The sequence below is a fragment of the Xiphias gladius genome, chromosome 18, assembly GCF_016859285.1.
Source record: "Xiphias gladius isolate SHS-SW01 ecotype Sanya breed wild chromosome 18, ASM1685928v1, whole genome shotgun sequence".
NCBI classification, from domain to species: Eukaryota; Metazoa; Chordata; class Actinopteri; order Istiophoriformes; family Xiphiidae; genus Xiphias; species Xiphias gladius.
Genome location: NC_053417.1, coordinates 2,523,212 through 2,540,035, shown reverse-complemented (window position 1 = coordinate 2,540,035; position 16,824 = coordinate 2,523,212). Strand labels below are relative to the sequence as shown.

Genomic DNA, 16,824 nt, shown 5'->3' with positions numbered 1-16,824 from the left:
AACATCTGAGAACTACGATCAACCATAAGAGCAGAGTCTTGGTTTCCAAGTAATTAATAGTTCTTGGCCTGGCAAAAATGATTCAGGTCTGGAAAAGTAGATCCCCTCCAGACGCGTTTCTGGCGCAGGAACCCAGGCTTTGTCTGTTTGTAGGTAAAATTTTGTAACATAATAACAGTATGCAACGCACACAGCAAAACTCAAACAACAGTCTTCATCCAGGGCAGTTTTCTTGGTTGAATATTGAACATTTTATATATTAGAAAAATGTTATTACAGTACACGACAGTGCCATTGTAGTTTATATGCCATCGGTAAACTTATTTATATATCTCACTTAACAACTGCAGATTTGTGTGAGTAAGTTAAAGAATATGTTGCTTTATGTCTGCTTGTTCATGAAGCATGAGTTGCTGGGGCATGTTTCCAACTCTGATGTAATGCATTAGCCTGAATACCACTCTGTTGAATGCGAATGCGCACTCTGCTAATCCTCAGTATCCACTTGACCAGTCCCCTTTTCGCCTGTGCAGACAGGAAGCTATGCTAATGATAATGAGCTGACAGGAAGTGATCCATTTTGACCTAACAGGGTGGCTAAACTCTCCGTTATCTCACTCTCTGGCCAACATTCCTCTCCACCATACACCACCACAGTCACTCTCTCACTTCCATCTTGTTTCTGAAAATGAAAGATTACATTTGATGCTGTTTGACATCCCACACAAGCAGGCTCTCAGTGAACAAACTATTTAGATTTCCCAATGGGTCTAAAGTGCAGTCTCATTATCTAGTAACTGGTGATGCAGTTTTAGGAACCTTGGGGTCTGCTTTAGCATTATTGCTGTAATTACTCAAGGACATTTAGTTTAAACCTGCATTAACTCATGTTTTGGCCACTTAGGGGAAGCAGAAAAAGCACCAATACATAAGTTTATATGGCAGGCTTGTTAGCAAACAGTGGCTTATTTACATATCCTGCAGAAAAATAGCAACACCAGCATACATTTGGAGTCATGTTTGTAATGACCTGATGAATGCTAGTTATTGACAATTCTACATGGGTTTGTCAATAGGAGTGACACTTTTTGCATTGCACACAGTCACTTGATCCAAATATTGATTGCAACAGCTTCCTTGGAGCTGGGATCTGTATGGTATTTGATTCACTGGAGCATTCAAAAACAGACAGTCCCATCAGCTTATTTTATCTAGTAAGAAACTACTTAATTAAGAAGTTTAATAATTTTTTAGGTATATGTACTTACAATATACATTACAACTAGAGACTGATTAATCAGTGGATATTAGCTTATTGCAGATATATCCCTATCATTGTATACATCAGCTAGAACAAGAACTTGTGGTACTAAAATGCCAAAGATGTGTTTAAGGTCATTTGCTGTTGCATAGTTTGTGCTGAACAAGCAACGCATTGAAGTGTGGAAGGACTTAGCATTTGCCTTTAGAGTCTGATAGATAGATCTGTGTGTTAGAATGTGCCCGTTCAACTTTTTGTACGAAAACATATACAATTGAACATAATGTCCATGTGGAGACGGTACCATCCAGAGACAGAAGTCAGACACACTCATCTTGTTAGGTATCCTCATGTGCCCTGTCTAGCTGTCCAAATCTAACAAACCAAGGTAAGTCAATGCAGGTAGACGCAGTCATAGTGAATCAGAGTCATCTCCACCCACACAGACTCCTATCACCCCACCCAACACACTATTACAATTGTAGCCTGCAGGTAATTGCTAAAATGCTGGCAAACTTTAGGAACATTTTTCTGTGAGACAGATATTACTGAGTTAGTTTGCAAACTTTATTCCTCTTTTTTGCTTGAGCTACTGGGCTACTTTATAGAATGTCATATAAACATGGTGTGTTGACCTTTTTTACTGCAGCAGTGGGGCACAGTGTATAGAAATGAGCAAGGGTTTGTTTTATTGCTTAGGAATTCCATTTTTTCAGTTGTTGAAAATTATATTATTTCTTCTGTAAAAAGTTACAGTCTGACTTTAAACCTACTTAGATGAGCCCACGTCTCATTCAAAGTGCTAGTTTTTTAACAGCACAAGGATAACTTTTGCTAAACAGTTAGTACGTTTATCTCCCTCTTTTATCAGTAATACAGAACACATTTTATTATTAGGTAACAGTGTAACAGGAGCAGCCTGGTTGTTGCCACACAGGCGTCTGTCTCAACCTGCAAGTCTCTGCTCCCAAGCGAAGACAGGGTAGCAGCCAGGTACAAAGTTACTCCAGAGCTTATAGTTTATTTCACATCCTGCCTGTGTGGATGACGGGAAGAGTTTGGCACAGTCGCTGCCATCTTACTGTTTCGACAAACTCCTCAAGCTCAGTAAAGAACAGATAAAGAGGTGTTTTGATGGGTTTTAAAATCTGGGCTGGGTTGCTGATGGACTGAAGTAAAGATGCTGCAGACAAGAAGCTGACAAAGAATGAACGTTTACATACACAAAGAGCACATCAGCTAATTCATAAAACAGTCACCATGTCTCACTCTCTCACACACACACACACACACACACACACACACACACACACACACACACACACACACACACACACACACACACACACAAAAATGGATGATGGTTGAGCTTGTTGAAACGTGGGTATGATGAACAAAGCAGTCTCTCTACATGCACAACAGGAACATCCTCAAAGAACTGAAGATTTAAAGATAAATGGATAAATAGATCAATGTAAAAACTTCCTAATCGCAGAGAACTAAATATCCAGATCCATGCAAATCACATGGAGAGTTTGTCATTTAGTAACTTGACAGTATGAGACATAATGGCCTGTTTAAATCAGTGCTACACTCAGTGTCCCTCCCCTTGTTCACTCCACTGGCTGCTAGATGGCAGCCTTTTCACTCTTTAACTGTGCTCCTGGCTGAATACATGTGAGTTCTCCTCTGGATTTATCAGTAGTCATGTGTCTGCTGCCAGTGCCAGATCACGTGGGGTTTGTCCGAACTACAGAAAGAGAGATTACCTGTTGGATTGAAACTTCATTAGAGCGAACACTAAACTGCAGCCTGTGCTGGGAATGGGAAGATATACTGCAGGGTAGAGCTGAGAACTGCTGAGATTCTCTAAGTTCATAGGCTTCTGAAAGAGCCAACATGGTAACAAGAGTGGATCCATTTCAAGTAACAACCCTCATTTCAGTGATACTTATGACACATGTCAGGGTACTGAAATTAAAGCTGGTGGAGCAGACCAAAGATAATGATAAACAAGAGTTTGGCAGGGTTAGTATTAAGTGGCAGCCCTGTTAAAGAAGCTTTGTAGTCCATCTTAGGGCTGAAACTGTTAGTTGACTAATCGATTGATCAAATTACAGGAAATTAATCTCCAACTATTTTGATATTCGAATAATCATTTAAAACAGTAGTTTGACATTTAATACATTTGTGAAACTTGTTTATTTGCTTTGTTCCCAAAAAGATTGATACAACTGCCAGGAGACGGTTATCTTAGCTTAGCATAAAGAATTGGAACGGGGGGAAACAGAAAATACATCTACCAGCACCTCAAAAGCTCACTAATTTACATTTTATATCTCATTTACATAGTCTCTACAAAAACTGAAGTGTAAAAAAGATCAGGTTGTGGTTTTCCCTGGGGGGTATGTGGTGGACTATTTCTTGGCCTGGTGCAGTAACGTCCAGGAAGTCACCGTACGTGGCACATAAAACTACCATTTGTCAATTTTACACTTTGGATATTGAATGGATTAAACAAACAAGATAAAAAAATGTTAATTAATGAGCTTTAGTGGTTTTGCTAAGTTGATTTTTTTAACCTTTGGACAGAGCCATGCTAGCAGTTTCCCCCTGTTTCTTGTCTTTATGCTAAGCTAAGCTAACAAGAAGCTGGCTCCAGCTTCATATTTACTGTCCAAACATGAGTGGCATTGATTTTTTTCTCTCTCTGCAAGAAAGCAAATAAGCCTGTTTCCACAAATGCTTATCTGAGTATTACCAAACATTTTCTAGTTCCTGTCTCTCAAATATGAGGATTTTTTGCTTTATCGTCTTCTATATTATGGTAAAGTGAATAACTTTGGGTTTTGAACTGTTGATTGGGAAAAAAAAAAAAGTAATTTGAAGATGTCACCTCGAGCTCTAGAACTTTTTGACTGGCTACTTTTTACTCTTTCCAAAGACTTTTATAATATAAATGACATTACTGATTAATGGTAGTTATTTGCACCCTTTGTCCTGTTTTACACTCCACCATGGTGGCCTTGATCGCTTTTTGGGCAGAGAAATAACTGGTTTGTCTTGAGTAACTCATGATGATGACAGTGTTACAGTGTTGCGTATCATTACTTGTCCATCTTTAGCACGCAAGCTAAAGATAAGTAAAAGGAGAAATGAAAGGGGTGTGGACAGCAAGATCCAGCACAAAAACACTGAAAAGTCATTGATTAGGAAAATGACTGAAAATGTAGAAAATGTTGTAAAATAAAGTTTGAAATACAAGTAAACTGGTGAAAGAAAACAGAGACAGCAAGAGCTTTGGAGCAAAGAAATAAAGAAAGACCATATGCACCATGCTGAGCAGTGATGGCAGTTTGGTAATTTGTGGTGAGGGTTGCTGGCTGGGTGTGTCCACTTTCTGCAATGAAAGGAGGAAGTAAAAGAGGAGAGCATGCTCCTCTCTCATCTTCAGATTAAATGACTCAGAAGGAGCAGCTAAGATGAGGGTGAGTCAGCTGGAGGCACAGACATACAGGCAGAGCTGAGTAGGATGGCTCACTGGTGCCTGGTACTGCGCCCTGAATACCAGCAGTGCATTGTTTCATTAAACACAGCAATCAGCTAGCATCAAGATCAGAGAAATGCCGGGAAAGGGGAATGAACCTCCAAGTGTAGAAAAGAAATCATTTCTGAGGCGAACTGCATTTTTAAATTGCGACTCTTATAGCTCTTGCATTTGAATAAATAAGGTATCTTGTGTCACCAACCACAACCTTGATTAACACTCTACTGATGATGTGATCTGTCCACAGCAGCCCCACCCTTTTCCTCTATGCTAAGATGAAGTTTGGGGTACTCTTGTATTTCACCTGGTGTTCAAACAAGGCCATCACCTCACCTGTTGGCTGCAGCAGGAAGCAGTAACGTGTGTGGAAACCATGAAGTGAGCCAGACATTCCCCCAGGGATGACAAGGACTCACTCATGTCTGATTCACACACAGTCAGTCACAAAGCTCTTCCTTTCTTTCCAACCAGACTTTCTGTTAATAAAGGTTTTGTCTCAGAGAAAAATAGTGTCGTTGTCTGTCTTTACTCCAAGTATGGGGAGGGTCAAACATGTGATATGATTAGTCAATCTCAACTATGGATTGAATTAACAGTGAGATTAAATGTGGGATCAAGTCAATCAAGGACCCTTGAGTTTCTTTTAGAGCCACTCATCACTGCATAGGGAGAGATGTTACAAAGCACAACAGAAGAAGACTATATTTTCCTAGTCATAGCTCAGCAGAAAATTAATTTAATTCTCCTGCAGTCAGATACACAACTGCAAAATCATCGGTGTTGTGAGCAGGCAAGCAGCTGCATGTAGGCAAAGCCCATTAAACCCAGTTTTATGTCACCAAGCCTGAGCCAAGTCCTGTCTAATGCTGGGGAGATCCAGCCCCAGCCCACTGCACAACATGAGCACAGACAATAGCCCTGTGTCTGTCTGTGTGAGTGTGTGTGTGTACAGGATCAGCTCTCCTATCCTGCTAGGCCTGAATTACATCCCGGCCCACAAAGTTTGGCTCGGACCGTTCCAGCCCGGCTCAGGCGGCAGGGGAACAGAGGAAACCTGGGGCCCCTCTGCACAGTCAGACCCCCTCCTCCAAAACAACCCGCCTCAAATCTGGACAGCCAGAGACAAAAGCATTGCACCCCTGGACACCAGGGAAACGCCTGCTTTCTTACTGAAAACACAATGTTACCAAGACTTGCAACTGTTCTGTAGACTTATTTGACATTCCTTCATAAGAGTAAACTGCAAACTCTTTAAAAGGGTACCGTTTTTTTTCTACTGGGCCAAAACATGCTCAACTTTATTCTGTCACAGACCCTGCAGGCCTGCACACATGCGCTGTTCTTTAAAGTATGACCATCCATATGACACTTTAGTCCAGTTTAGCTAATACGCAGCACCACCCAAGTTCATTTCTTCAAGGCAACCAAACATGCACGCACAAACAACAGAGAAGAGAGGAGGGACCACCTGGGTGAAGCTGGAGATGTGTTAGAGGACAGTTGCCAATCAAAAGCGCACATACTGGCACCCATTCATTAAACTCAGCATTGTTTTTGCAGTGTGCAGAGACGTGTCTGACCCACCTATTGACACCAGCTTGATGTTCTCCTTGTCCAGGAACTCCAGAGCCACCGACACGTTCTCCAGCTGCATCTGGCGGAAGGTGGGCCTCTGGTTGTACTTTCTGAACATCTTCTTCTGAGACAGGACCTCCAGGAGCCCGATGAGCCGCAGCCCGTCGCTGAGGTCCGTCTGCAAGTTGCCGATCCTCTTGTTGACGCATTTCAGGTGCTCGTTACACCAGCGGGTAAAGGTGTTCTGCTGGATCTTCTTCCACGGCGCATCCTCGGCCAGGTCCTTCTCCGTAGCGGGCATTTCTGCGTCCTTGTCCGTGGAGAGAGCGTTAGGAGCGGGCGCGGCGCTCTGGTGGAGCCGGGGGTGGGAACCACTCATTTTTATGGTCTCGGCTGTCTCTCGGTTCGCTGGCTTTTTTTCTGGGTGGAGTCTGCTCGACTTTGCGTGGCCGCTCCCTCTCTCTCTCTCTCTCTCTCTCTCTCTCTCTTTCTCTCTTTGTAGCTCGTCTGTTTGAGAGAAAAGGAAAAAGAAATACAGGAGTTAACACGAGAGAGTGACTTATGGCCTGCAGACAGAGTTTTCGCAATGAAAGGAGGCGGCTATGGCACCGGGAAGCAGAAAGGGAGCTCTTTTGAATGAAACTGATGACACAAGGTATATACTCGTCCACTGAGGCAGCTCCAGGGCAATGATACACTTTTCCACGTACAGGACCCCCAGTTTCAGAATAAACTGAAACCCGTTTAGCTGGACTGTGTCCCCTTGACTAAGACTGGCCAAAACTGTGGGGGAGAGACAACTTAGGGAAAAATAAAATCAACATATTTCTCCACACATTTTCTATTCAATAACATAAGTCTGGAATTTTCCAGATATCGGGCATTGGGCTAATGAGTTTAACTTCACTGTCATTGGAAACAGAAATATTAAATTGAGAAATTGGATCACAGTCTACTTCATGGCTGACCTCAATAGTTAGACTGTGTTTTAGGATTTCTCTATTTGTCGAATAGATATCCCTCGTCTGCCCTCATCCCAGCGTTTGTCACAGTAATGCTGTAGCTACGGGAGGAAAAGGAGGTGGTTTTCTGAGCTGGAGAGACCAAGTGATATGGTACCAGATGTACAGAATCAAAATCAGCTTCACTGGCCAAGTATGTGTACACATACAAGGAATCTGACTTTGGTTTTTCGTTGCTCTCAATGTGCTTACGCACAGTTCCAAGAACAATTTTACAGAGATGAAAGGCCCACGTTCAGGGTCCCTGTTAGTACATGAGCTCATCTGATGCTCATGTTCCTGGGTCCCAAGCGGCAGTGAAATCAAGATTTGAGATATCCAGAGGGATATGAGGATGAGTGAGCCCTCATAAATTCATATAGATATGTTTGCTTGTGTTTGCTGCCCTGCTTGAAGTCGTTTGTGTCTGCAAGCATGGACAGTGTGTGCTCATGTGTGCATATGTTTTCAGAGTGCATAGCCTACATTTCTGCTTTTGACCGGGCGCATGCGCTAGTGTGATGTCACTGTGCTGTGTGTGCGGCCTTATCTTTAAAGAGGTTACAGTGTGGACAGACCAGACACTGGATGTCTAGACACCAGCCTTACCCAGCTCCTCTGTTTGTCTTCACTGTACTGACCAAACAGCCAGATCAGATCACGCACCAAGTATGCGATATATGATGTACTAATGACAGTCGGAGTGCTTTAATGCAGAAGGCCCTTTCTTAAAATGTAACAAGGGCAATGTTGGACAGGTTCATTTGGAAATGTTCCCATTTTCACTAAAAGCTCTTTGAGGAGAGTTTCCTCATTTATGTTAAAAAAAAATCTCTCCTCAGGTTTTGCTCAATGAATTGGAGACACACTTAAATTGTTTTTTTCTGTTTTTTTCACGTCATATGCAGAGTCACAGTACAGAAAGGAGATAAAAATGGGATGAGGTGGCAAATATTATAATCCAGAAGTCTTGGAAATGTTTCCCCTGTCATTTTTGACAGAGGACTGAACACTGTAGAAGTTTTTAGACAGTGGAGATTACAGCTATGAAGCTGAGACAATGACTTTGGAAGAGTTTGTTGACTTTTATGGATATGGATGAGATCAAGTTAGGATGACATAAACACCAGTGCTGCCAGTCTTGTAGTTTTTTTTTTTTTTTAAATTGGGAGCTGTAGTTTTTTCTGTGCTCACTAAGTAATTTTTGTATAAAGTATAGTGAAATCTTGAAGGTTGCAATTTCTTACAGCAACTGCTGTAGTGGATGGAGATTTGTCTCAGAATATGGAAAGTAAGTCCCAGGAATACGCTTCATTTTTTCAGAAGGACGAATGAAAGAAATGCTGAATGAGAGATTGCACTGAGTTATAAGCTAATGGAACAGAGGCTTGCTCGGACATGACGTTATGAATTTGGCTCTCTATTGAGCTGCATTATGGGATTTGTAGGATCCAGCATTTTTGAAGCTTGACTCATACTAGGGACTAAAAATCAGGATATCTTAATCTCTGCTGCTTCAATTTTGACAATTCTTTTTTTAATCTTTTATTTGTAAGTCTCCCAAATTTGTTAAAGTGCAATCCTAAATCACGGGGGCGTCCCTTTAATATGACTAACTCTTTTGATAAAATTTGCAAATCTCAACCACACACACACAAGGTCATATCTTCCTATTCAGAGTAACAGAACAGCAGTTGCTGTAAAGACAGAGGGAGAGATGTGACTCTGCAGCTTTTTTTGACTAAATAAGGAGCTAAGTGCCAGAAGCCACAACGTGGCCAGCAGCCATCAAGAATGCTTTGCCTTTGTGTGTGTGTGTGTCTGTGTGTTTGTGTGTGTCTGGTCAAGGGAGAATCTGAAGAATGCCCCTCACCCCCATAACAACCCTGTAGTCCCAGGTCTTAATAACAGCCCAATAAAAAGGGCCATATTAATTTAACACACATACACACACAATATGGCACCAGCATGCTTTTGCATTCACTGGGCCATTTAAAACAACAGAACAATAGATTTAAACAGTTGAGGCAATTCAGCTCTGGTCTTTCTAGGTGCATGATTTGCTCCATTTCACAACTTTCATTACATATAAACTTGTCACAACAATTTACAGTCTTCGGCTCTAATTAAAATATAAACTATGGCGATGGTGGATATTGATTGTGGCAGAGCAGGAAAGCATGAAAGTTAACAGCATCAGAATTGATTGAAAAGGAGAAGTGAAACATATAAGACACAGATAGCAAACAGCTTTAACTAAATGGATACACTGAAACTGAAATGTTTTGAGGCCTCACCCATTGATTCTACTCATACTGAACTTTAGAAGGCACAATAAAGTGTTGCCTTGAAGTAGGTGAGAGCTAAGAAAACTGTTGAAATATTCACTGCATAGCAGCCTATTGTTTCAATGGAATTCACCAAATAAACAGGAGACAAAACACAGGGCGGGGACAGAGAGAGCTTACCAAGACACATTAAAATGTCTCAGAATCTGAAGACGGAACTGATCTCTCTGGTTTGTCATTTGCCTCCCTCTAGTGATTATCATTGGCACTACATTTTTCAGTTTTCTCTTCTTTAAATTGGCTCCTCTGCTACTTTCTCCCACCTCACTGTTTTGGAAATCCCACTCTTCTCATGTCCTCTTTGGACCTTTTCTTTTCTAAATCTATCCTCTTCTTTTTTGTCTCTCCTTCCATCTTCTATAATCTGGACTCATTCTGTACAAGGTTAAAACTTTCATTGGATTAATGAAATGCTTACGTTGAGTTTTATTTGCTAATCATCACTGACATGTTTCATGTATCTTTATCAAATAAGGGCTGATTTGTAGATGTTTGCATTTATTTGTGTTTAGGGGAGCTTCACATTGACTAATAAGGTTAATCTTAATTCATTGTGGGGCATCTCATGGGTCAGTGGTTAAGACACAAACCATCTAACCCAGTCGGGGACCTTTTATGAATGTAATACCAAAACTAAGAACTGTGTTGAAGTACAATTTTGTGGTACTTTAGTTAAGTATTTTCATTTAAACTTCTTCATACTCGTACTCTACAACATTTCAGTGGAAAATACTGTATTTCCTGTTGCACTACATTTGATTTATAGCTGTAGTTACTTTTCAGGTTTTATATGGAAAATATTAGTTGGAGAAATATATTAGTTGCTTATAAAATATGATGCAGTGCTTTACTGTTAAACTACACAGTAGTGTGTGCGGTACCTAAAACTGGCTGCACATAGACAAATTACCACATGAAATAATGATATCCAGTTATACAATATATTTTAACAGTGACAGAAATGTTTCTAGCTAATTCGTACTATTACTTTTGATACTTTAAGTGGCTCAGGTGGTAGAGTGGGTTGTCCACTCATTGCAGGGTTGGTGCTTTGATCCCCAGCTCGTCCTGTCTGCGTGCCTTGGGCAAAACACTAAACACTTAGTTGCCTCACTTGTAAGTCACATTGGATAAAAGTGACTGCCAAATGTATTAATGTAAATTTAGCTCATAATATTTCTGTACTTTTAATAAAATAACGTTTTGAATGCAGGATCTTTACTTGCAGATTATTTTTAGACTATGGTATTTCAACCACCAGGATCTGAATATTTCTTCCATAACTGATAAAAATACATCAAAGCACTTAAAGAAGATCCTGACTCCAAAGGCTAAATCCAAGGGTGAGCTGAGTAATAGCGTTAAATCCTGCACTGTTTTTTTACATTTCACTTACATGTTAGACTTTTAGCAAGAGCTGACAATGAGTGCAACAGCGGTATCAGCTTCATTTCCTTGATCAACAGAATTACATGAAACCCAAAGGGTGGAGTGCAAAGTTAAGGGTACTTTCAATATTTCTGTGTCAGTTGAGAGAGCCTGAGAGATAAAGAGCTTCTTTTAAATAGGGGAGAGCTTTTGATGCTATATGATAATCATATTACACATCAGATAAACTCCTGAATATGGATATTGATAGTGCTGAGGGCCAGTGGTTTATATATGATATTAAATTAGACACAGTTAGATTAGTTTAGATAGTTAACTATTGAGATGAATGTGATCTTAACAGCCTCTCCTACCAGTGATACTTGTATTATTACAGTACCAGCCTGTGATACCAACAGCCTCTCATCATCACTCACCACGCCCGATCAGCCACAAGTCGAGCAGAGCAGAACTCAGCAAAGGAAGTTCGATGTGGGCTGCACGCAACGCCGCCGACCACTTGACACTTGTGATGTGGAGAGAGCGAGTCAGGTGCACAGATTACACAAAAGTTAGGGCCTTCCCCCTAATTTCCTGCAGACTGTGTGTGCACTCGTGTGAGACCTTTGGTGCCAGTTGTTGGGTGAAAGTAGGCCAAGATGTACCAAAAAAGGACTGGTTTGGCCAACATGTTTACATCTCACTCTTACTATGCCAGCAACCTCTTCTTTTTCTTTTCATGGCACTCATCACCTCTTTCTAATCAAGGTACCTTGAACCAAGAAGCCGAAATAAGTCTCTCCCAAATTTTTGGCCAGACCTACAGACTCATTTGGTCTACAGTAAACAGCCATGGCCTATAATCTGACAACACATTTTTCTCAACTGTGTTTTAGATGAAGGCTGTACAGGAATGTCATGACGTCAGTGTGAAATCACCTGCCAGAAAAGGTTGTAAAACAACTGGTCACATTGACTTAGAGAATATATGAGGCACATTCCAGTCTTTCAATCTTATCACCAAAGACATTTAAAAGAGACGAGAAACATACAGGGGGACAAATTATGAGGAATGTGGTCGTAAATATCGTGTCACTTTCATCTGAGAAAGTTTGACTGGGGACAACCCTTTAGCAACCATGTTCATGACTGTAATAAAACTCATCTTATTAGATTTTCTTGATGCAATGATTGGTCAAGTCACATGAACACCAGTTATACCAGCGTCCCATTTAAGAATTGACAAATTAACCCTCCAACTAGATTAAACATAATTCTCGAAGTTGCTCTTAACCCTCTAATGCATGAATTATGTTTTTTGGGGGGGAAAAAATCATTATATTTTTTGGAAGACTGAAGTCTCCTAATTATGTAACAATCAAAAAAATGATTATGTTCACACACTCTACCTAGATATGGCAACAGTGTGCCATATGGGTATAAAAAACTAGGATGTCGATTTTTGTGAAGTTATTATTAAGTGAAAACAAGTAACATATGCATTACAAAAACATACATATTGTCCCTGGTGCCTTTATGAAATAGCTCAGTATTTTTCCAAATCTATTTTGCACGTTTGTCTTTATTTTCCTTTTGTCTCGCTCTGTGTGGAACCTCACAAAGCTGTTGCTTTGGGGGTGAAACAGAGATGGACGTCACATTTTCTGCACTCATTCTCATAAGAAATACATTATTTATTTTTCCACACCTGTCCACCCAGCAGTTCACTCTTGGTTTTAGAAATATCAAGTGCTATAAGGACCAAGAATGTAAGGTTTCTGTGTTTTGGCACCAGACTGGGGAAAGCAACAGAACTGCCTCTTAAACCTGATTGTTGCATCTGTTCTGCCCTCAAGCTAACTGGTATCACTATCAGCTGGAAAAGACCCGAGCCACTCAGGTCTTTTCTTCTGCCCTTTCAGACCAAAAATGCACCTGTGTGTGCATTATTGTCTACACGTTTTACAGCAAACACACTGACTATATATAGTTGCGTGCGTGTGTGTTCTTAAACATCAATTGCTGACAAACTGTTTTAATTTAAAGGAATTCAATAATCCCTTGCTCAGTGCCACCCCATAAATGCAACATCAAACCCACTTCCGCTCCTCATTGGATTCATCAGAACCATGTCGTATAGTACAGCGCGTGAAATATCTGTAAATGCGAGAATGGTCTCTGCTTCCCCTCTACACGCAGTAGAGAGTTAACAGTGAAAGCAAGTCAAAGCCCCTGTAATATGTTAACGCCCGAGGAGCTGCAATTGAAATAGACGCAACCGTCCTGAGCATGGACCAAGTGGCCCGCCTGCTCTTGTGAGGCCCGCTCTCGGCGGCGGAGGGCGCAAGTGGTCACCCCCCAGTAAAAAGCTCCAGTCCTGTCAGTGTCCGTGCATTACCTTATTTGGTGTGGAGCCCCCAGTTGTAGCACCGGAGAGATGCTTCAGTCCGACGGTGCCGCAACGATGCACTCGGAAGGGCGTGCTCCGCGCGTGATTGCCAGAGCAGACCTTATGAGTGCGAATGTGGCTAAGACCTCATCCAGGTTCACACGATCTGCCCCGACCTTCTGACGGACCGCCGCGGTGTCAAAATGTCGCACTACAGGCGATGCACCGACACGGAGCCTTGACGCGAGCGTGGAACGCGGCGCCGAGGCTTCAGAGTAGAAAAGTTAGTGGTGCGTGAGGCGTGGCGCACCGCGACGCAGCGGCAGCCCACCCGGTGAGAGCAGCGGGGGGGCCCCACCGGTGGCCGCTGTCTCCGCCAGCACCACTGGTCCCTGTCACTCCGCTCCCACCGGTCCAGATAGACTTACAGAGCGGTCCCCTCAAGCTCACGCCGGGCAGAGAGCTTCATGACCCCTTCTCACAGCAGCAGCCGGGGCTGTAGCTACACTGCCGCGACCTAGGCTACACGAAGGTTTTAGTCAAGAGAAACATCTGAAAGAAAATCTCCCACCGTGACAAGTCACGCAACATAACTCTCACTAACGGCGACGAGTCCACAGCGAGACAAAACTTACGTGTGTTGTAGCCTGGTGTTGATCTTGATGTGTGTGTCTCCGGTGTCTCTCTGGTCCGCTCAGTCAGTGCGCCCAGCTGCCTGCACTTACTTTGGTCACAGAGGGTGTGCTTGTGTGTGTGTGTGTGTGTATATGTGTGTGTGCTGCACCGAGGTCCCGGACCTCCCTCCCCACGAGCAGTCCCAGTGGGGGGAAATGGGTGTACTGGTGGCGTAAAGGAAAGAAAGAGATAGTCCCTCCGCTCTTTTGCGCTTTTCTACCTCTGTGTCTCCTCACTCCTTCTCTCTCTCCGTCCTCCACATTGAGAACCTTAATTGGTAAACGGGGAAAGCATCAGAGGTGCTGGGGGTGTTGCTCTCTCCTGTTTCTGCTCCGTGCCTTTTTTTTGTTTTTTTGAAAAAAAAAAAAAAAAAAAAAAGGTGACGTCATGACCGCGCCTTCGGGATGTTAAAAGTATGATGTCACCGGCCGGTCTAGTACACCTATCTCTCCGATCTTTTTATTTGAACCTGGAGGTGGGAGTGGATAGATTTTCTCAAAATCAGTCTCTCCGTGTGTGTGTGTGTGTGTGTGTGTGTGTGTGTGTATGTGTATGTGTGTGTGTGTGTGTGTGTGTGTGTTTGAGAGAGAGAGAGAGGGAGACATCCCCGCATCTCTGTCCTCTCTTTTCTGTTATCTGTTATTGTTCAGACAAAGTAGTGAACAACACGGAGAGCTGTGTTTCTGTCAAAACCTGCTCTGACTCAACATGGTGGTGGGAGGCGTGCGGGTGCGTGTGCGTTTGTACGCGTGTGTGTGCGTGTGTGTGTGTTTGTGTTTGAGTGCTCTCCAGCTGAGCACTGGCTCAGGAAACAAGAATGTTCGGCCTGTACTGTGCCCTCTACTTACAGTTCATCAGTCTGGTGGGAGGATGGAGGGAGGAGAGGAGGAGGAGAGGGGAGGCAGTGGGGGAAGAAGTGGTGGAAGTGGAGGGGTTGGGGAGATTAAAGTGGGAGTGGAAGAGAATAAAGAGAAATTGCAGTTTGAAGACGACTTTAGAAAAATGGTTTGAATGTCCCTGTAACTACTTTATAATACTTCGTAATGAACTTTTAATGTGTCTGTGATTATGGGTTTATAGAAACCTAATAACCTCAAAGGAACAGTTTGGAAAACAGCCTACGCTTTCTTGTCGAGAGTTAGATGAGACTCACTTACTCAATAGTAAAAATTAGAGGTGCTGTTAGGCAGATGTTTTAACTTTGGATCGAGCCTGTCTCGCCCTTTTTTGAGACTTTATGCTCAGCTAAGCTAATAACTTACTGGTTTTCGTTTCATATTAAGGTACAATTGTGGAGTGGTAGCGATCTTCATCTTACTCTCACCTAACTCTGGACAACAAAGCAAATAAGTTTATAAACCTGCCCTGTTTCAAAACAACAGTCAGTGAGGTTTTTTTTAAGCATGATTGTTCCAGACCTTAACCTTTCCTATTGTACCCATGACCACAAACGTCCCCTAACCTTAGAAAAGTAGTAATTGTTACCGAGATCTTGATGTCTCTCTAACCTTAGCTATGAACTTATTTGAAAGCAATTCATGATCTTTCCTTCTACCTAGCAAAATCATTTGTGTGCCTAAACCTAACCAAATCTTAACCCTACCACTGTCACATCATAAAACAGATTTTGTAACAGTAATTTGTAACAGTTTTGGAAAGCACAGACAAGGGATGTCCTCCTGCGGATATGAGTATCAGATCAGAAAATGTCACAGGGCCTCTGGAGATTAGAGTGGACATTTGCAAATGTAAGAATAGACTATTCCACTTAGATGGACAATGATATGGACCTTTTAGTCACGGTGACAAAATGTTCTAAAAGGCATGGACAACTTGGAAGACTTGTTGAACATGTTAATTAGCTAGCCTTGGGCCAGATTTATGCTCCAACTCAAGGGGTTGGGAAGTTCCACTGTAGATATGTGCGGTGCAGGTTTTCATTTATAGTTGAGTGTTGGATTTCTCCCGTTTATATCGGCATCGCAACATCAGACACATAGTATGGTCCCGCCATATTATGGTTTCATTGTATTCCCCAATGAAACTGTGTTGTGCTTGGTGTCACAGAGGAGGCTGCAGTATGGAAGAAAGACAGAAGACGGAGGAAGAAAGAGGAGGAAGCAGAGATGGAAGAGAGTGAGGGGAAGAGATGATGGATCTTTATGAAAACACTATAAAACCTGTAGTTTTCATCTTATCCCTTAAACTCAATTCATTTTTCTACAAAGAGGTGCGCTATAAAGGTCTATGTGTATGTGTGTGTGTGTGTGTGTGTGTGTGTGTGTGTGTGTGTGTGTGTGTGTGTGTGTGTGTTGTGCGTGAACCAGTTTCCAGTTTGTATTAATAAGGCCCAGATGTTTGCCATTGTGGTTGTGAGATCGCCCAGTCGGTCAGTGACATCATCTGTAGGCAGCTTGTTGAAATTACATCACCAGAGGCTTATTTGTTGGAGTAAACACACACAGAGAGACACATGCGCGCACACACACACACAAACACACACACACACACACACACACACACACACACACACACACACACACTCATACTCATTTTTATGTAATTGAGCGGAAGACAGATAAAACAGAGCAAATAAACATTATAATGTTGTGACCACTTCTGTGCATACCACTGTGCTCTGTAGTAGCCCCACAACATTC

General features: G+C 42.2%; 1 protein-coding gene across 2 annotated transcripts in view; it reads right to left on the bottom strand.

The window, feature by feature from the left end:
• Positions 1-14,477, bottom strand: part of flna (filamin A, alpha (actin binding protein 280)) — a 53,093-nt gene extending 38,616 nt beyond the window's left edge. Inside the window, exons 1-2 of one of the 2 annotated variants that reach the window (XM_040153354.1) lie at positions 14,125-14,477; positions 6,393-6,890 (exon numbers count right to left, since the gene is read on the bottom strand). In XM_040153354.1, the coding sequence (XP_040009288.1) occupies positions 6,393-6,762 (370 nt within the window). In that variant the 5' untranslated portion in view covers positions 6,763-6,890; positions 14,125-14,477. Of the gene's footprint in view, positions 1-6,392; positions 6,891-14,124 lie in introns of those variants that run through there. The other variant, XM_040153353.1, reaches the window with a different exon arrangement.
• Positions 14,478-16,824: the final 2,347 nt, after the last annotated feature.